At 33.4% G+C, this 22,201-nt stretch overlaps 3 protein-coding genes across 3 annotated transcripts; all 3 read left to right on the top strand.

Moving 5' to 3' along the window:
- Positions 1-220: 220 nt before the first annotated feature.
- Positions 221-8,003, top strand: LOC107029035 (decapping nuclease DXO homolog, chloroplastic). The gene is made up of 13 exons (XM_015230331.2): positions 221-790; positions 2,375-2,610; positions 3,275-3,340; positions 3,433-3,511; positions 3,635-3,714; positions 3,810-3,833; positions 4,073-4,197; positions 4,879-5,095; positions 5,177-5,230; positions 6,737-6,783; positions 7,216-7,300; positions 7,386-7,449; positions 7,552-8,003. The coding sequence occupies exons 1-13, from the start codon at positions 316-318 to the stop codon at positions 7,662-7,664; spliced, it is 1,665 nt and encodes a 554-aa protein (XP_015085817.1). The 5' UTR covers positions 221-315; the 3' UTR covers positions 7,665-8,003.
- A 900-nt stretch (positions 8,004-8,903) lies between these two features.
- Positions 8,904-12,274, top strand: LOC107028223 (receptor-like protein 9DC3). Its single transcript, XM_015229265.2, has 2 exons — positions 8,904-12,010; positions 12,121-12,274. The coding sequence occupies exon 1, from the start codon at positions 9,107-9,109 to the stop codon at positions 11,996-11,998; it is 2,892 nt and encodes a 963-aa protein (XP_015084751.1). The 5' UTR covers positions 8,904-9,106; the 3' UTR covers positions 11,999-12,010; positions 12,121-12,274.
- Positions 12,275-13,128: 854 nt separating this feature from the next.
- Positions 13,129-16,359, top strand: LOC107028230 (receptor-like protein 9DC3). Its single transcript, XM_015229271.2, has 2 exons — positions 13,129-16,056; positions 16,171-16,359. The coding sequence occupies exon 1, from the start codon at positions 13,129-13,131 to the stop codon at positions 16,042-16,044; it is 2,916 nt and encodes a 971-aa protein (XP_015084757.1). The 3' UTR covers positions 16,045-16,056; positions 16,171-16,359.
- The last annotated feature ends 5,842 nt before the right edge of the window (positions 16,360-22,201 follow it).

The raw sequence follows: 22,201 nt of genomic DNA, 5'->3' as shown, positions 1-22,201 counted from the left end.
TTATCGATCATCGTATAAAATTTGTGGACATAGATACTCAAATACTTACGCAAGCAAAATCAGAATTGTCACTAGTGCCCAAAATGGCCCATCATATAAATGTCTAATTGGGCCTTTAACAAACAATTGGACTTGAGAAGGTTTTTCAAAGCCCATGGATCATAGTTTTCAGTATTTGCAGTATACCCCCTGTACATTCCATAAATATCAAAAACTCCCCAAAAACATCTCAATTTGTTACGCAAAGATCGAAATCGGAAAACAGCCAACCAGCCACCAACTCCGCCGTTATACCACCAATCGACCGCCTCTACAATGGAGGCGAAGATGACGAATCGCTTGAAACGTTTATTTGGTGAAGAAGAAGATGATGAAGACGAACAACAGGAAGAAGAAAACTATTCAAACCACCAAGATGAAGAAGAACAAAGGCAACGGCAAGACAGTAATCGATCATCACCATCTTCAGCATCACAGTCATCAACATCTACTTCTTCAGGCGCCGCCGGCGCCGCCGCATCTTCATCGTCTTCATCGGGTTCTTCTTCGCATTCTTCATCGTCTAACAGGAGTAGAAGTAGTGGTAGTGGAAGTGGGACTGGTAGTGAAAGAGAAGCAGATGAGGATGATACTGGCGAAGTGATTTCTCATAGTAATAACGATTATAATAACAATAATAGTAGTGGGTATCATCAGAATGAAGAGGATGATGATGATTATAAGGACCTTTTTGGGTCTGATAACGAAGATTATGCTAAAACACTTTCCAAGAGTCGTTTCCCAGTTCCTGGTAATTTGTTTATCTTGTCCCTTTTTTGTTAACATTTTGCTGCAATGTTAAATTGGTTTGATAGATGAGTTTTTCTTTTCTTAAGTGTTTTGAAGGGTTAAAGTTTGAAACTTTTCAGTTACTTGAGCACTTCATTTCTAGGTTTTGAGCTCAACTACAACGTAATTCCATAAGTGGGTTTCGGAGAGGATAGAGTGTTAAGCAGACCTTACCCTACTTTCTGAGGGTAGAGGGTAGCTTTTGAGCTTGTTTTGGGATATTTTTGATTGGGGATTTGGTTGGTCTTAGAGAGGAGGGTAATTTTGAAATGTTTTTTGAGGGTTAAATTTTGGAACTTTGCAGGTTTTTGCTCTGTTTGATTGATTTGAGAACTTCGCTTCTACGATTCCAGCTGATTTTTGGCCATTTAAGCTTGCCTTTTGTTTGCTCTGGTTGATATTTGGATGTTTCTAATTGTTTGATTTTGGAACTTTTGAGTATTTTGCTTCTGTTAGTTCGATTTATTCGACTTTGGAGTAAATACACTGTTTTTTTTATCTTCCCCAAAATTTCTTTTCTGGTCTCTAGTGTGGTTGGAGTGAGTTTGTTTTGTTTCTATTTTGCGTTTCTGTATGGGTTGGTTGTTATGCTGGATAACACATGAATTCTTTCTTTGTTTTTTGAACTTTTTTCACAAAGAAACAGACGAGAGGAAGGAATTATGTTTACAGATTCTTAAGCCTCCAGTTTTTAATTGGGGAGCAGAAAGGTGAAAAGGGGTTTTATCAGCCCATGTTTTTCAATCCATGAATTCTGCTGTAGAAGAGAGAAGCCATAAGCTGATTCATTTACATTTGGAATAATTTAGATTTTTTTGATGAAACTGATTGTTCTTATTGCATAATTCTATTTGTGAAACAAAATAGATTCCGATGGGATGTAGTCCATTGTTGCAGCCTAGCAACTTTTGTTGTTGTGCTTCTGATTGATATGTGGTACTGAAGTAGCTTGTTAATGCTTATTGCTATAGTGATAGGTATCATCTAGTGAGTTTTTTCTGGATTTGGTGATGTGCCGTTCATTGTCAGTTTGAAATCTCACAGATAACTCAATCTGCTGTTTAAGAGAATTGGCATAGTGAAAAGCTATCAAAGAGTTGTGGATATTCATGATTCTAATTTCTAAGCAGAAAATCTCTTGCCGTTCAAAACCGTTACTCAAAGTGCCAACACGGGTCATGCTTGCTGTTATATGAGAGATCTAAAGTAGAATTGTACATGAATTTAAATAGCGTCTTGATGGTTTTGACTTAGCTGCTTCGTGAAAAATCTATTCAATGTCCATATATAATCTACATAAGTTAATACTCATGTGCCTATATTGGCACAGTGTTGTGTAAGCTAAAAACAATTGAATAATTAGTGATTGGTTTGGAACTGTGAAAGAAGAATGCTGATCTTAATTGTGTTATGAGAAACAGTGATTTAGCTTTTGAGAAGCTTCAAAGGAAAAGCCTATGGCTCCATATCCGTAGGAACTTTCTTCTACAGAAAAGAAATCGATCGGATTGTTGTTTAAGCTCTTCTTTCTCATTCTCTTTTGCAGTTTTACCCCCTATACGTAACAATAACCACCAACCAAGAGGAGGAATTGGCCGGGGTCGCTGGCAAAATGATAGAGGAGCCGGCATCCTTCCGCGACCGGGACCTTATCCCCCAAGGCAGAACTATGGTTATGGTTCCAAGTTTTTCAATGGCCATCGTGATGAACGCTTTGTGTCTGAATTGAAGTTTGCAAAGAGTGAAGAAACATTAGCAAGAAAATGTATAGCTTTTCAAGAGGTAGATTCTTTCCCTGGTTTTCTCCTTTTTGTTGCCAAACTATCCTAGCTAAGCACATGGACTTCTGCCAAGCTGTTTTTAAAGCTACCTGGGCTGATCGAATGCACTACTTTAACTTTAAATTAAGCTTTTGTTGGTGTACTGGGGTTTAACCATCGTGTCAAGTGGGTTCATCGATTCTGTATAAACAACAACAATTTCACCTGAGTCTCAAATTATTTGGGGTCAGCTATGTGGGTCTACCATATCTATTCCTGCTCCATTTGGACTCCATACTGCTGCTAAGTAGTTTGCAATTTAAACAAATTAAGTTATCTAGTGCTAGAGGTTCATTCATTCTCTATGTACTGTATTTTTTTCCCTAAAATATATTTTTAAATAATTTTAATAATTCTCTGCTGAAGGGATCAACTCGTCCCTTACCATAGCCTATGAAACACTACATTCTCCCGCAAAAACTTTGGTTGTTAGTCATGACATGTGTGAACTTGAGTGGACTGCTCCTGATTGGAGGAGGAATGGATTGTGGTGTTGTATGATCCCCTTCCCTCTTACATATCCTTTATTAATTCTGACCTTCTTGGTCCCTCGACATTTTAACACCCATTGCATGTAAGACTGGTTTTTCTTCTAATTTATTATAATTAATTTATGGGATAAATAGCCATGTGAACTTGCGTGCTTCAGTCGAGTTGAAGGTGGAGATGTCTTCTTTGATGATCGCAGCTTGGTAAGCATTGTCTTTTTTTTTTTCCAATGACATCTCAATATACAAACCCCAGAATGACCAATCATAATAGCACATTCCCTTTGTATTATCAGAGGCTATTCAAGCGTCTAATTACTGAAGATGTTGGGGCAGACCTGAATCAAGGTTTTGACACTTTTACCGAGAAGAAAGGTATATGCTAGAGGGATGACATATGAGAATATGAAACTTTTAGATGCTTGTTGGTTAGGCTCAGAGTTTTTCTGTTTTCTATCTGCACATGTGTAAAATCTGACAGATATGTCTCTTTGGAAGATTTGGGTTCTCAAGGTTTTGGCGACTTATTGGCCAGTATCAGGAATAAAAATATTCCACTTGATAGAATGCATTTCGTGGTAAGAAAGTTCTGTTTTTTTAATTCGTTATCAGAATTCCATGTGTTTGGCAATTGATTTAACGTTGTTTGCTTTTTTCCTTTTCCTTGTGTCAGACTTACCGCAACAACCTCAATAAGGTACTTTGAATCTCCTCTGACTGATGCTTCGATATTATGGAGAAGATCATTAAGCTGCAATATGTTAATAGTTCATTTTTTCAGCAATAACTGTTTTTTTAACTGGCACAAATTATTATTAATACTCACTTATATACCTGGTCATTTGATGCCTTTGATGGCAAGAACTAGTTATAGTTTTCAGTTGACATAATGCTTTAGTCTGTGAACACTCGTCTTGGTGTCCTTTTTGTTTGCAGATAATGGCTACTGCTTATCTCAGGAATGAACCTTGGGAAATGGGAGTGCACAAAAGAAAGGGGGTTGTGTATCTTGACGTACATAAACTGCCAGAACGGCCACAGAGTGTGCTTGACCGGAGAAGGTTCTTGAATGTTTCCTGAATTCTTGCTTTTTAGAAAAACTGTGCATACTTTTTGTGGATAATGTGATCGGTCTCAGAAGGTTTATATTTTTTAGTTGGCTGAGTTTAGATCCTATAATAACTCTCCAGCCAAAATAACTTTAAGGCTCACTAAACTAAAGAGCTACTGATTTCTATATTCCTGATTAAAGATGGAGTTCAGATAGAATTTTTCTCCTTTGCTCCATCTTCCCATTTTATTTTCCTTTTTGCTGGCTTAACTATGATGTTGGGATCCCTTGCCTCTGTTTTAATTAATATTTGGCTGACATAAATTGCTAATTACAAAGTTCTTCAGTGAATTCAGTACTATGAATAATTTATAATCCATTTTATACTGTTTATGACAAAGAGTCTGTTGGAATAAATTCTTCTCTTTTAATTTGTTGAAAGAATTTAGTATATGTGGAACTGAAAAGATATCAAATAATTCTAGTTGGTCACAAACTATATTATGATCAAAATAGCCATTCAACTTAAAATTTGACAACATGATAAAGTAATCTGCTTTTTCAGAAAAAGTACTTTTTTTGCTTATAAGAAAGTTTGTTTACAAAGTATCTGTTATTATGTAGTAGAAGCATTGACTAAATATGTTTTTCATGTTTGAATAAGGCTTCTTTTATTGCTCCTTTAATCAAGGTGTTACTGGGGATATTGTTTCGAGAGCCTTGCAACAGAAGATCCTAGGCGATCTGATGGAGAAGGGATACATCATGTTGATGCCAATGTTGAGTTTTGTTCTGTAGTTAAGACAAAATTAGGAGCACATCGTGTTTTAATGGGGGCTGAAATGGACTGCTGTGATTCAACTGATGATGGGAGGAGGTTTTATGTGGAATTAAAGACTAGTCGCGAGGTATGCCTTCCTGTTGGGATCTCTTTGCCTCTTCATTCTTTTCTGATTTTTAACTTTATACCTTATTTCTGTTATTTACAGCTGGAATATCATACCGAGGAAAAATACGAGAGGGAGAAATTGCTCAAGTTTTGGGTATTGACAATGGAAACACATCTTTCATACTCTTTAGCAGATTCTTTCATGCATCTTATACGTATTCGTATTTATGTGTGCTTTAAATGGCAAATCAATTACACATTCACACAAGGATAAGTTTTTCTATGTTGCAAGCTATTCCAAGTGAAAACTTAATTACGTTAAGAGATGTGTGAGATAGGAGACAAATATGCACCCAAAAGAAAAAAGAAGAGATAGGAGGCAAATAAATAATTGAAAAGGGAAGAAAGAGGGGGGAGGTGTATAGGAATGAAAGTAATGAAGTAACAATCACATAAATTCTCTTCTTGAGTAGACGTGTTCTTTTTTGGATGGACTGAGGAGTTAAGGTTTCAGTCCTTGTGAAATAGTACGTCAGCAGTATGAGTTATTTTTCCTAAGTAAAAAAAAAGAAGAAACAGAAACGTTAAGTTTGTGCTAGAAGGTGGAACTATTGATAAATATGATAAATGCAGACCTCCTTAGCGTTGTTGACATCTCCAAATTTAAGTTTATATGCATGAATTAGGGAAGTTCTATCTAGACAAGGAAATTTAGTGAAGCTTTGCTTTCTGCCATCATGTAATGGGTTTCCATCTTATCCTGTTTCATTGTGGATGCTAAGAAATACTCCCACAGCCCCGTTTTAACTATCAGATGTAGCTCTTTTCACGGCCATCAAGAAATTAATAAATACAAGATATACTTTATTAAGTTACCCCTATTTATTATATCCCTTTTGAGTACTGAGCAGTATTAAATAGAACTAAATTTATCTGGCACACTTTTTGTCTTAGTCTGTCCCAAGAAGTATGCCACCTTTCTATGAGTAGGATAACTTAACTTAAAAAATTTCCTTTTACCATTAGTGAAATGATTTATTGACACGCATCTGAGGTTTGTTTTACACCACAAATATCAAAAGTTTTCTTTCTTGAACTTTGTGTCTAGTCAAACAGTGGGGACACAGGGAGTACTTTTAACATTTAAGGTGGAGTGGAAACAATTTCTACTTCAGTCTTGAATTCTAGGATGATCTTTTTTAGCCAAAATAATAGTTAAAATGGGACCGCGAGAGTACTAATTTTTCTCTCGAGTTCAGAAAAGTCCGAAACTTAAATTGTTTCTATCTTTGATCAATTCAAACTTGATTATTGATTTAACTTGATTCATGCAATCACTTATCCAGAATCTAGTAAATTCACAGAGCACTGTTAAATATAGCAAGGAATCAATGTGATAGTTTTAAAGATTATACTTCATTTAGCAAAAGACAATGTGCCCATATATTTCAGCCCTCAGGGCTTAGTACAAGTGGCGAAGGTTGAGGGACTTGTGACTTAGGTCATAGGTTTGAGTCCTGCAACATGCGGCCTTGACCTAGTATATCTTAATATTTTTATTTTTCCTTTCAACTTTACTTAAACTGTTTGTAGATTGTCGTTTGTTTGAAGCTTTTTAGCTGTCTATTTACTTTGCTCATGTATATTCTCTTTATTGCAGATCCAGTCATTTCTCGCGGGTGTACCTTATATTGTTGTTGGTTTTAGGTAAATTTACATGCTGTGATCTTCCGTCTTTGCTTTTCCTTTTCCTTTTTTAAGGCTTGAGGGACATATCTTGCTCTTTTTCTTTTATTTGTTATGCAACTTAGAGGTAAGGTCTACGTACATCCCCCCACTTCCCAGACCTCACTTTTATGGGATTACACTGGGTCAGTTGTTGTTATGCAACTTAGTGTTACAAGATTCTTCTCTTTCGTCTATACAAATGTTGTTTTTCTCACCAAAAAAAAAAGGGATTGTTGGTATTTAGTGATGAAAATTTTTACTTATTTAATAAAGAAATGCTTAGTAATCTTCTTCATGATCTTTTATTGCTAGTGTGTTCTTACAGCGACTGGTTACAACCTAAGTTAAATTTCTTCAGTTATTTTTTGACAAGTGACACTAGGTTAACCTTATGAATCTGTAATTGTGTAGGGATGATGCTGGTCGTCTTGTCCGCACAGAAAGATTGAGAACTAAAGATATTACACACAGAGTAAAAATGAAAAATTACTGGCAGGTAATTAATCTCTCTGTTTCGACATGCATAAATGCCTGGTAATCAAGCTCCAGTTTCTCACGTCTCCTGGCTGTTGCTGTGGTAGGGTGGAGTATGCTTAGCATTTGCAGATGAAGTCTTGTGCTGGCTCTACGGGACAGTAAAAGAAAGTAAGTACACGCGTATAACTTCTCTAGTGTGTCGTCATTTGAAATGCTTTTCAGATCTCTGATGCTTAGTTCGTTTGTTTGTGAACGATGTTGTGATTTCAGATGAAGACTACATATTGCAGTTTACGCCACATTCTGCTCGTTTGGAGCTTCTTCAAGCTCAGTCCTGTCCTGATGCAATAACAGAACATGTTCAACTGTTAAATTCTTCGTAAAGGGTTTTGTGGTGGTAACAATTCCATAGCATAGCGATGTTCGATGAAAGAGTAAGGACGCTCCCCTTTTCTTTTGCGGAATTACTGTATCAACTGTAATCAGTTGTAAATTTCTTCTTTTTTCTTTGATGGTGCAAGAAATTACATTTACACCCCCGTTACATCGAGTCTTATATCGAAGCAAATTATAATCGACAGTGTAGAAGCTATAACTGAATTGATCACAAAGATCTGAATTCTCAATTTTGTTCTTTTAATTGTGTATTCGAAGGAAGTCATCTATATATATGTACTTTCTATTTCAAGTCGTGCGAATTTGAGCAGAAGCTATTGTATTCACGTGAATTGTTAACTCATGTATTATTAGTGCGCATGAATCGTCATAATTGAAACAAACTTATAATTTGGTTTAAGGGTGCGTGTGATAAGGTCAAGGTGTTTGTTTATTTTATTTACAAAATCAAATTACGTTGATATACAGTTATAAATAAATTTTTCCAAGTAAATATAAATATGATACAGTGTCCTGCAAAATAAAAGATTTACTCATTATAGTCGATTATAATAAATAGATCGATGGTATAAAATATTTAGGCATGAGGCAAATAATAAAAACCTAGTTTCACCTATTCTTTGCTGCTACTCTGCAATTTCAAAGCAATTTAATTAAATTTCCAACCAATTATGACATGTCACGTACTAAATGAAATAATTAGATATATGGATTAAATAGTTCGTCAGTTAAAATGGAATAATATGTCCCTAAAGGTTAACCCCAAGGGTATTTTGAGGCCAAAAGGTTAACGAGGGGCATTTTTATACTAATTCTGATACTATAAGAGTATTTTAGACCCTTCTTCGATTAAAAAAGTATAGCACTTTAAAATTTTGAAATAACACTTTTCGAAATGTTCTTAACAATATAGTGTATATATATCGAAAATATGGATATTATGCTTAATTAGTTTATCTAGTTCTTGACCCTATTCTTTGCTGTTACTATGTAATTTCATTGGAAGAAGCTTCTTCTATGGTTGTTAATTAGTGGCTATGCCTTTTCATTTTAGAAATATAAAGGTGTAGACTTTTTGCAATGGAAAATTGTTCCAAAACCATTAACATAGAAAAATAATGATCTTTTATCGTGAACTAATTATGACATTTGAATATTATGCACAAGTCTCTCCACTTAATGAGTTGTGCAAGAAGAAGACATGGTTGATAGGGTGGTGAAATATATCTTGCATGAGTCATAGGTATCTAGAGGAATATGTATACGTTTTCGATTTCAAGTCTACATGATGTGTGAATTTGGCTAAGGAATTGTCCAATATTGACTTGGGTGCGTGTACCAAGTCAATAATGCATTATTGATAAATACTAGTTCTGGGAACGAGCCCTGCTACTATAAGTAGCAGTTTGTAGCTAGTTAGATATATGCAATGGAGTACCAACAATTGCTAATAGCTTTCTGCTTCTATTCACTTTTTGTCCAACAATCTCAGTTTGCATATGCTGGGAAACATCTCTGTCCTCGCGATCAAGCTTTTTATTTGCTTCAATTTAAGCAAGGACTCACCGTTGATCCAAATGCTTATGACTGTGAAAACAAGGCCCGAAGCAAGACTTTGTCCTGGAATGTTACAGGAGATTGTTGTGAATGGGATGGTGTCACTTGCAATGGATTGACGGGTCATGTCATAGGCCTCGACCTTTCTTGCAGCTTTCTTATTGGAACCATCAATGCTAACAATAGCCTCACAAAACTTGGTCATCTCCAAAGACTCAACCTTGCCTCCAATGAGTTCAATGACTTTCCACTTGGAAATAGTATTAGTGAACTCAGTAGCTTGACGCATCTCAATCTTTCGGATTCTGGAATATTTAACGAAAGGAAGATGATTCCACCAGGGTTATGCAAGTTGTCTAAGTTGATTTCACTTGATCTCTCCGGAAGTTACATACAAGTTGGCCGAACAACCTTCACAAGTTTGCTGCAAAACTTAACCAACTTAGAGGTACTGTTGTTTGACTATGTGTATGCATCATTTGAGTTACCTAAGAAGTTCCCTTCTTCCCTTAGGAAGTTAAGTCTTCAAGGCACCAACGTGTTTGGGAACATAACTGATTCTCAGCTTTTTCATCTACCAAACTTGCAAGTGCTGAGATTGGGAGATAATCCGTCGTTAACAGGCACTCTGCCAAATTTCCACTGGAATTTCAGTAAAAGTGTTTTAGAGTTGGACTTCTCTTATACCGGTATTTTTGGCAAGGTACCTGATTCTATTGGTATTCTCCAGTCTCTTTGGCGTTTGAACCTCTTTAATTGCCATTTATCTGGCTCGATTCCAGAATCCTTTGGCAACCTCACTACAATCAGAGAGTTGATACTTTCAGGTAACAACTTCACTGGTAATATTCTCTCAACTATCTCAAAATTAAACAAACTCGTTAATTTACATCTCTCTTCCAACCATTTTCGAGGCTCCATTCCAGAATCCATTGGCAACCTCACTGCAATTAGAGAGTTGATACTTTCAGATAACAGCTTCACTGGAAATGTTCCCTCAAGTATCGGAAAGCTGAATAAACTTGACTCCTTATCTCTCTCTTCCAATAATTTTGAAGGCTCGATTCCAGACACCTTTGCCAACTTTTCAGAGCTGTATAGTTTAGATTTTCACAGTAACAATTTCGTTGGCCCATTCCCTTATTCAATTGCAACCTTGACACACCTTGATGGTTTAGAGCTGCAAAACAATTCACTAACTGGTCCACTTCCCTCTAATATAAGCGGATTTCAAAACCTGTTTAATCTTGATCTGTCCTTCAATCATTTGACTGGCGCAACACCCCCTTGGTTATTCCAATTACCATCCTTGATGTCTTTAAGTGTTCAAGCAAATAAATGTACTGGGGAATTGCCAAATGAGCTCAACAGGAGTACCTCGGTACCATTTATTGATATTTCGTACAACAATCTGCATGGAGAAATACCTTATTGGATGTTGTCTATGGTGATGAATAGTCTGGATCTCTCTCATAACTTCCTCACAGGCTTTGAAAAACAAGTGTGGCACTCAGAGTACTTGTCCTACCTTAATTTGGAGAACAATTTTCTTCAAGGGCCTCTGCATCAATCCATTTGTGACTTGATTAACCTTGAATTCCTCATTTTGGCTCAGAACAATTTCAATGGTTCAATTCCAGACTGTTTGGGTAACTCCAATAGGCTCATTTCTATTTTAGACTTGCGAATGAATAATTTTCATGGAGAGATACCAACATTCTTACCTAGAGGGTTAGAGTATCTTGGTTTATATGGCAATCAATTGAGGGGACAAGTCCCGCGATCCTTGGTTAACCGTACAAGCTTGGTAGCTCTTGATTTGGGGAACAACAAGCTCAATGACACGTTCCCAATATGGCTCGAGAAACTTCCAAACCTACAAGTTTTGATTCTGAAATCAAATCTCTTTCACGGTCCAATTGGTGATTTGGAGTCTGAATTTCCATTTCCTGAGTTACGAATCTTTGACCTTTCCTTCAATGGGTTCACTGGAACTTTGTCATCTAATCTTTTCAAAAGCTTTAGAGGTATGATGGATGCGGATGAAGGAAAATCAGGAATTAGTCGAGCTAGGAATAGGACACGCAGAGATTACCTTTACCATGTTAGTTTAGTGATAAAAGGCAATGAGTTTGATATGAGAATCACATCAATTATGACGAGTGTTGATTTATCAAGCAACAGGTTTGAAGGAGATATTCCAAATTCCATTGGAAATCTGAGCTCACTTGTGTTACTCAACCTGTCTCACAACAGCTTCCGTGGTCATATTCCTGCAGAATTTACAAAGTTGCAGCAGCTCGAAGCATTAGATCTCTCATGGAACAGACTCATAGGAGAAATTCCAGGTCAATTGTCGAGTTTGACATTTCTTGAGGTCTTAAACCTTTCCTACAATCATCTGGCTGGGCGCATTCCTATTGGGAAACAGTTCAATACATTTCCAAATGATTCGTATTGTGGAAATCCTGATTTATGTGGATTTCCACTGTCAAAGGAGTGTGGGAACAAAAATGAGTCACCACTTGAACACGATGATGATGATGATGATTCATATTTTATGAGCGGGTTTACATGGGAAGCAGTTGCAATAGGTTATGGTTGTGGTATGATAGTTGGATTGTTGATTGGTGGACTTATGTTTCTATTGGAAAAACCAAAATGGTATGTGAATTTTGCTGAAGATATTGCTCAGCAAATTGCCGCTAAGAAGCGAACAAGGCAAAAGAAGAGACGTCAAAGACATGGTGTAAGAATGAGTTAGCAAATAAACCAGGTATATATGCATCAAAACTTTCTGTTGAATAAATGTATGTTAATTGTTTATTTTTTCCTAAATATTCAGAAACTCATTAAGTCCTTTAAATACTCAATTTGTCTCTGCAGAAAGGTTGATGGAGAGTTGGACAAGTTTATCAATGGATGCATCTGTTTCTTCACTTTATGTCAAATACATATTAAGTTACAGTTGATTTCTATAGTTTTATGTGAAATAGTAAATTAGCTTTACACACATCAACCTCTTTACTCTGTTTGGATAGTTGTGTCGTAATGTATCGTATTATATTGTATTGTTAGTTCGTCCTCTGTTATCTATATGGGACCAATTTGTTGTAGAAAAAAAGCTAAACCCTACCAACAAATTCAAATTAAGGCACACAAAAAGTAAAACCAACAAACCTAAAAAAAAAAAAAAGGAGTAGCAAAAATTCCTGATGAGGATATATTTTGTAGATATAAAAGAGAAAAATTTACAACAAAGACAGGAAAATGAGTCCATGAAGTAAGGTGTAAGGTGTAACACAGCAAAATGAGAAATTTCAAAAATATATACTGCATAAAAATTCTCATACAACTTTACCTTATAAAAATTCTGGTAATGTTCTTTCAACTATATCAAAGTTAAACAAACTTGTTCATTTACATCTATATGATAACCATTTTCGAGGCTCGATTCCAGAATCCATTGGCAACCTCACTGCAATCAGAGAGTTGATACTTTCAGGTAACAACTTCACTGGAAATGGTCTCTCGACTATCTCAAAATTAAACAAACTCGTTGATTTACATCTCTCTTCCAACCATTTTCTAGGCTCGGATCCCAAATTCCATCGGCAACCTCACTGCAATCACACAGTTGACACTTTCAAAATTTAACACTTTTTGTATTATTGCTAAACTAGCAGCACATTCACTTTTTTTACTATAATATTTGAACCTATTCTTTTTGTATGGTTGTTAAATATTAATGTCATTTTCTTTTAAGAAAGATAAACGCGTACACTTTTTCAAAAGGTAATTGACTTGGATCAACAACAAAAATGCATTTTCACACACAATATATATATATATATAATAAGTTACTAGCTAGTTAGATATAATATAATATATCCAATGCAATACCAAAAATTGATAACTGCTTTCTGTTTCCACTCTCTTTTTATACTTTTCGTCCAACAATGTCAGCTTACATATGCTGGGAAACATCTCTGTGCCCGCGATGAAGCTTTTTATTTGCTTCAACTTAAGCAAGGCCTCACCGTTGAGCCATATGCTTATCGCTATGATTGTGACAGTGAGGCCGTAGCCAAGACTTTGTCCTGGAATGCTACAAGAGATTGTTGTGAATGGGGTGGTGTTACTTGCAATGGATTTACAGGTCATGTCATAGGCCTCGATCTTTCTTGCAGCTTTGTTAGCGGAACCATCAATGCTAACAGCACCCTCAAAAAACTTGGTCATCTCCAAAGACTCAACCTTGCCTTCAATGAGTTGAGTGGGTTTCCACTTGGAAATAGCATTAGTCAACTCACTAGTTTGACGCATCTCAATCTTTCGCATTATGGAAATATGATAAGGGAGATGCAGATCCCAGCAGGATTAACAAACTTGTCTAAATTGGTTTCACTTGACCTCTCCTGGCATTTCACTGTTGGTTTAACAACGTTCAGAAGTTTGCTTCAAGACTTAACCAATTTGGAGGTATTGTTGCTTGACAACGTGGACGTTTTTGAGAACATAAATGAGTTACCTAAGAACCTTTCTTCCTCCCTTAGGTACTTAAGTCTTCAAGGAACTGGCATGTTTGGGAACATAACTGAGTCTCAGATTTTTCATCTACCAAACTTGCAAGTGCTGAGGTTGGGAGATAATCCGTCGTTAACAGGCACTTTGCCAAATTTCTATTGGAATTTCAGTAAAAGTGTTTTAGAGTTGGACTTCTCTTATACTGGTATTTTTGGGAAGCTACCTGATTCTATTGGTAATCTCCATTCTCTTTGCTATTTGAACCTCTTGTATTGCCATTTATCTGGCTCGATTCCAGAATCCCTTGGCAACCTCACTGCGATCAGAGAGTTGACACTTTCAGGTAACAGCTTTACTGGTATTGTTCTCTCAACTATCTCAAAATTAAACAAACTCGTTCGTTTAGATATCTCTTCCAACCATTTTCAAGGCTCAATTCCAGAATCCATTGGCAACCTCACTGCAATCACAGAGCTGGAACTTTCAGATAACAGCTTCACTGGAAATGTTCCCTCAAGTATCGGAAAGCAGAATAAACTTGACTCCTTATATCTCTCTTCCAATAATTTTGAAGGCTCGATTCCAGACATCTTTGCCAACTTTTCGGAGCTACATACTTTATATTTAGACAATAACAAGTTCACCGGCCCCCTCCCCTATTCCATTGCAACCTTGACACGCCTTGAATTATTATACTTGCAAAACAATTCACTAACTGGTTCACTTCCCTCTAATATAAGTGGACTTCAAGATCTACGAAACCTTGATTTGTCCTTCAATTACATCACTGGCGTAACACCCCCTTGGTTATTCCATCTTCCATCCTTGAGTTTTTTATCTGTTCAACACAATCAATTAACCGGGAAATTGCCAAATGAGCTCAAGACCAATTATGTAGAATACTTATATATTGATCTATCATACAACAAGCTGCAAGGTGAAATTCCGTATTGGATGTTTTCTACAAGCATGGATAGCCTGGATCTCTCTCATAACTTCCTCACAGGCTTTGAAAAACAAGTATGGCACTCAGGCTCCTTACGATACCTTAATTTGGAGAACAATTTTCTTCAAGGGACTTTAAATCAATCCATTTGTGACATGATTAGCCTTGAATTCCTCATTTTGGCTCACAACAATTTCAGTGGTTCAATCCCAGACTGTTTGGGTAACTCCAGTAGCGTCATTTCTATTTTAGACTTGCGGATGAACAATTTTCATGGAGAGATACCAAGATTCTTACCTACAGGGTTAGAGTATCTTGGTTTATATGGCAATCAATTGAGGGGACAAGTCTCGCGATCCTTGGTTAACTGTACAAGCTTGGTAGCTCTTGATTTGGGGAACAACAAGTTGAATGACACGTTCCCCATATGGCTCGAGAAACTTGCAAACCTACAAGTTCTGATTCTTAAATCAAATCTCTTTTACGGTCCAATTGGTGATTTGGAGTCCGAATTTCCATTTCCTGAGTTACGGATCCTAGACCTTTCCTTTAATGGGTTCACTGGAACTTTGCCATCTAGTCTTTTCAAAAGTTTCAGAGGTATGATGGATTTGGATGAAGAAAATACAGGAATTACTCAAGTAAGTAAAAGCAATGACACAGATTACCTTTACCATGTTAGTTTAGTGATAAAAGGTAATGAGTATGATATGAGAATCACGTCAATCATGACGAGTGTTGATTTATCAAGCAACAGGTTTGAAGGAGATATTCCAAAATCCATTGGAAGTCTGAGGTCACTTGTGTTACTAAACCTATCCCACAACAGCTTCCGTGGTCATATTCCTGCAGAATTTACAAAGTTGCAGCAGCTCGAAGCATTAGATCTCTCGTGGAACAGACTCATACGAGAAATTCCAGGTCAATTGTCGAGTTTGACATTTCTTGAGGTCTTAAACCTTTCCTACAATCATCTGGCTGGGCGCGTTCCTATTGGGAAACAGTTCAATACATTTCCAAATGATTCGTATTGTGGAAATCCTGATTTATGTGGATTTCCACTGTCAAAGGAGTGTGGAAACAATAATGAGTCACCACTTGAACACGATGATAGTGATGATGATTCATTTTTTATGAGCGGGTTCACTTGGGAAGCAGTTGTAATAGGTTATGGTTGTGGTATGATATTTGGATTGTTGATAGGAGGACTAATGTTTCTGCTGGAAAAACCAAAATGGTATGTGAATTTTGCTGAAGATATTGCTCAACAAATTGCTGCTAAGAAGCGAAAAAGGCAAAAGAAGAGACGTCAAAGACGTGGTGTAAGAATGAATTAGCAAATAAACCAGGTATGTATGCATCAAAATCTTTTGTTTTATATCAGGAACAACACTATTTCTGTATCTATTGCTCAATTGTTTGTTTTTTTCCTAAATGTTCAAAAACTCAATTTGTCTGTGCAGAGAGTTGGACAAGTTAATTAGCAAGTTAGCATTGATGTTCTGGCAAATTTCAATGGATGCATCTGTTTCTTCATAATACATAATAAGTTACAATTGATTTCTGTAGTTTTGTGGCAAATAATAAATTAGCTTTAGACATAGCAACCTCTACCCTCTGGCTCATAATGTATCGTATTATATTGTATTGTTCGGATGGTTGCCTCATAATGTATCGTATTATATTGTATTGTATCGTTTTCTCTGTTATCTATATCTATCTCGCTCTATTTAGGACCATTTTATTCTTGAAAGTAAGCTTAACCCTACTAACAAATTCAAATATAAGGATCATGTCTTCGATGAGCTGGAAACTCAAGCAAAAATCCGAGATTCTTTAGCAAAAATAAGCCTAAAGAATATATCTTTTAGTACATAAAATCATATATTATTATAAGTGGGAAGCTTCTAACCACAAAGTTGAATTACCATTTTACCCTTCACTTATATATTTTTTCTATTTTTTAAAATGTAAAAGTATTTTTAATAAATAATTAGATAATAAACATTAAAGTAATAAAGATATAATGAAAGATAAATAGTCATTCAAACAAATGAAGTTCAAACATTTTAAAACATCTCTTATTTAATTTTAAGTTAAAGAATTTGAAGAGTTCCATTGATAAAATTATATACATGATATTTCCAACAAAATACATTATTTTGATGTCTTCTCATGACAATAGCATGTGAATTGATTTATCTCACAAAATTCTTCTTCAAATTTTTCATGTTTCTTTTGATCAATAAATTTTAAACATATATGTATATAGATAGAACTAATATTACATGTTTTGTTTCATTCTTTTCATCAAAAGTTTATGTTTTTAACGCAACAGGTGATAAATAATTCTAGAGAGTTTTTCATTTGGACAAAAAGTCTGCTCAACATTCATGAGGTAAAATAAACCTACTTGTGTGAGAAAGAATATGTATGTTGTTTTGTTAATTTATTAACGGTAAATTCTTGGAGAATATAGTATCTGAATTAGAATTTAATCATTTCAGTGCATTCGATGCATTCTTCAAGAAGGTTAAAGGCGTCATGGACATTTATTTGTTGTTTGGTAAATATTATTTTTCATTTCAATGTTGCATATTTTTACTTAGTTCATTGTTTGTTACATTCAATTTTTCGGTTGAAGGAAGATAAATTGACTACTTTTTTTTGAATAATGGCAATGAAAAAGAAAATAAAAATTTTCATTTACATGTCTGATGTACAAATCTTCTTTTAAAGGTTATGTTTGTTATAACAAGTTGATTATCATGTAGTGAACACTCTAGGTTATTGGATAAGAGAATTGAATAATTCATGTAATTAGTTTTTTCTCATAATTAAATCTACAAAAATTAGCATGCATTATATTTAATGTGCTTTTTTAGAATTTATAAATGATTTACTACTTGTATGAAAATAAAATCATGGTGTGATTTCATATTTGTAAATAAATACCCCCTAATAACGAAAGAAGAGGAAGCGTTGAAGAAGAAAAATGGTATTGCTTAATATTTTTATATTCTGCAACTTTATGTTTTTATTGATTAAATTTAGAACTTATTATTTCATTTATTCTATCTAGAAAAAAAAATATTTGGATAAAAAAATCTCATAGATTCTTTATACTCATTTTAAGGAGTATATACTCCTTTTAATTNCAACAAAATACATTATTTTGATGTCTTTTCATGACAATAGCATGTGAATTGATTTATCTCACAAAATTCTTCTTCAAATTTTTCATGTTTCTTTTGATCAATAAATTTTAGACATATATGTATATAGATAGAACTAATATTACATGTTTTGTTTCATTCTTTTCATCGAAAATTTATATTTTTAACGCAACAGGTGATAAATAATTCTAGAGTTTTTCATTTGGACGAAAAGTCTGCTCAACATTCATGAGGTAAAATAAACCTACTTGTGTGAGAAAGAATATGTATGTTGTTTTGTTAATTTATTGACGGTAAATTGTTGGAGAATATAGTATCTGAATTAGAATTTAATCATTTTAGTGCATTCGATGCATTCTTCAAGAAGGTTAAAGGCGTCATGGACATTATTTGTTGTTTGGTAAGTATTATTTTTCATTTCAATGTTGCATATTTTTACTTAGTTCATTGTTTGTTACATTCAATTTTTCGATTGAAGGAAGGTAAATTGACTACTTTTTCTTGAATAATGGCAATGAAAAAGAAAATAAAAATTTTCATTACATGTCTGATGTACAAATCTTCTTTTAAAGATTATGTTTGTTATAACAAGTTGATTATCATGTAGTGAACACTCTAGGTTATTGGATAAGAGAATTGAATAATTCATGTAATTAGTTTTTTCTCATAATTAAATCTACAAAAATTAGCATGCATTATATTTAATGTGCTTTTTTAGAATTTATAAATGATTTACTACTTGTATGAAAATAAAATCATGGTGTGATTTCATATTTGTAAATAAATACCCCTAATAACGAAAGAAGAAGAAGCGTTGAAGAAGAAAAACGATATTGCTTAATATTTTTATATTCTGCAACTTTTGTTTTTATTGATTAAATTTAGAACTTATTATTTCATTCATTTTATCCAGAAAAAAAAGTATTTGGATAAAAAATCTCATAGATTCTTTATACTCATTTTAAGGAGTATATACTCCTTTTAATTTTTAAACATAAAACGATATTATTAATAATCTTTATACTTTTTTTTAAAAAAAATGCGTATTGACTGATATAGGCAAACGAGCGGAGGGCCAATCCAGAAATTATTATTATTTTTATTATAAGTGAGAAGATCTTAACTTTAAAATAGGATTATGATTCTACCCATTTACTAACTTAAATGTTATTAAAGAAATAATTAATAAAATATTACTTGAATAATACTTATATGGTATTAATCCATTATGTTTCCAGGTAGGATTAATTAAAGAAATGTTTAATTTGTTTTTTATTCTAAAATAGAGTTCAGTAGATGAAGTGTTTCGTAACAACAAAAGACAGTAAGTTATATCCGAAATATCCTTTAACATTAAAGAACAAAAATGTCCTTTGAATTACCATACATCTTAATATGGCACATATTTTGATTTTAGTAAAAAACTTTACATATTCCCAACTTTAAACAATCTAATTCTCATAGACGTTATGTATATCATCAATTTTTAAATGACTTTTACAATTCCAAACTTGTAACTATAAATACCAAAAAAATTATCTTCAAAATCACTTTATATTAATGTATACACTTAGTTATACCGATGTATAATTGTTGATGAATGATTATTGGTGGATGTAATTACACTGACACATTGTTCAACACAATTACTTTTTGTTGATGCATACGCTTTGTTATTCTAATGTATAATTATTGATGGATAATTGTTGATGAATGTAATTGTTCATCACATATGCAATAAAAAAGAGATAGATCTGTTTATACTTTTGTTAGTTATTGAGGAAGTTCCTCTATTCTTATAAACTAGAACTATTTCTCTCTTTAATTTTTGTTATTTAAAAGTTTTAGAATTCATTAGCTATTTTCTTGTTTTTAGTCTACTCTATTTCATTTTATTTTCGAATTCATTAGCTAATTTGGTGTTACACTCAATCTCTTTTGATTACTTAATTTTATGAATAACTATTTACACATTTTGTAACTGTATTTAAATAATTTACGAATATTTATACTAAGTAGCGTGCAATATAAATATATTTTCTATTCTGAAATTCAATTTTTTAAGTATGCATACATTTTGTAGTAATTACAAGGGACAAACGTGCAACGCACGTTTTCAAAATCTAGTCTACAAAAAAAGATGTAATCAAGATAGTCCCAATTAATGCAGAAATTTCAAACTGCAATTCCAAAAAAAAAAAAATCCAAAACTTTGAAGTAGTTGTAGAAGTTTACCTGGTTAATAACATAGAAGAACTTGTTATGATTACTCCTTTAGGAAGATTTGTAACGTTTTCTAACGGTATTTTGTCAATACATTTTTCATCTCCGCTATTTATTTCTCTATACTGCTTTGAATTCTGTGTTTTCCTTGAACTGAAGGTCTATTAGAAAAACTTTTTACACTCTAATTAAGTAATATTGAAACTTTAACTATCCTATCGTGATTGAAATGTGTTTTTTTAGGTGATTGATTAATTAACTAAGAAAATTGTTTTTGTTCTTTTTGAATTTTTCTATACGAAGTATAATAAATTGAGACGTTTTTTTGAAAAATAGAAGTCATAATTCTATGAGTATAGATAAGTTGAGTTCGATCAAGCTACGATCATCAATATACCATATCAAAATGCAACTTTAAAATACAAATCATACCAAATCAATAATAATATAATATTTTTCAAAATTAAAATTATCAAATCAATACATATGTACGTAAGAATCTCATTTGATTGTTTATGGTAAGTCCATATTATGCTAGCGCCCTACGGCCCAATACCAGGCCCAATTAAATATGAACCTCGTAAGCCCAACCACCACATACAAGAAATTCATGGTTTATTATTAAATGAATTTTAAAGTTTATATATATGATATCTAAATTTAGTATTTTCGACATCGAGCAAAAACTTACATGTAAAAAACCAATGAAATTGTAATATATAGTATATCTGAACTCATAAATGTAAGAGTAATTGATTAAGTAATAAAAAATTTAAAGGTTGAACTGATATGTCAAATACGAATAAATTTTCCCTGCTCATTTAAAATATTAAATTTGAATTCTCTCCGTTTCTTCTCTCCTCCTTGTAAAGTATCTTTTCTTTGATAATCAAAGCCCAAAGATATATGAATTGATCCATACTCGACTAGCCAAGTAGACAAACGATTGTACATCTTTTTTTTATCTTTTCGATGTTTTTACTTATACAAGTGTTTTACATTTATAATTAAGTTTGTGAAAATTGAGTCACCGCTTATTATTCTGAATAAAGAAATATTGTCTAATTCATTAATTCGATAATTGCGGGAGAAAGAAATCTAAAACTCCATCTTCAACCCAGAAACCCATTTAAATAACAAAAGAACAAAACAATTTACAAATCACTCTTTGTTTTTATTTGTTTGTTCTATTCTCTTCTAATCCGTTTTAAAAATATCAAGTAAATCTTAGCATATCCTAATTTTCACCAGACATGTCTAGTAATATAAAATATTAAAGACATAGTATTTAAACAAATATTAAAATGTGAAAGATTAATATTTCTATTTCTACAAATAAAAAAAGTGTCATTTTCTTTCTAGACAGAGCATTGTAACATACAATGTATACAAGTATTATTTATTTATACTTTATTATTACTAATAAAATAGCTAATTCCATGCTCTTATCTTTCTTATCTAATCTTCAGTCTCTCTCTATATATATACAAAGACAAAAGATTGTCACATCAAAAGAAATGAATATATACATCTACCAATTGTTTTCTTTATCAACCAAAAAAACATTATTTTTCTTGTATACAAGTAATAAACATAGTATAATTTTATATAAATGTGTGTGTGTTACCATATGATATTATTATCAAAATTCCTTCTCTATATGTTTTGTATCGACTTTATATTAGATGTCATATTTTTTTCATTATTATATTTTCTTGTTCATTATAACTAAATATTTGAGTCAGGCTCATTCGAAAACAATTTATTTATCTCTATTACGCATATATATTCTACTCTTCACAGATTCAACTTGTATATTATACTAAATATATCATTGTTATTGCGATATAGAAGTGATAAAAACATGAATTATGAAACACATATCCCCTTAGAGGCCATTAGGAGACAATAAAATGAGAAAGGGGTGATAAGGACAATGATAATATGTGTGTCTATGGCCCATATGTGGAAAAGTGAGATGATCTTGAAAAGGAAATGTAGAGTTGATGAATGATCAACAATTTTATCCTATTTGCACAATCATACAATATGTGGAAACTTTATCTTTGGATATTTATATGTGTTATTTATATAT

The sequence above is a fragment of the Solanum pennellii genome, chromosome 8 (assembly GCF_001406875.1).
Source record: "Solanum pennellii chromosome 8, SPENNV200".
Taxonomy (NCBI): Eukaryota; Viridiplantae; Streptophyta; class Magnoliopsida; order Solanales; family Solanaceae; genus Solanum; species Solanum pennellii.
The sequence above is the reverse complement of the archived record's forward strand: the minus strand, read 5'-3'. Positions and strand labels throughout refer to the sequence as shown.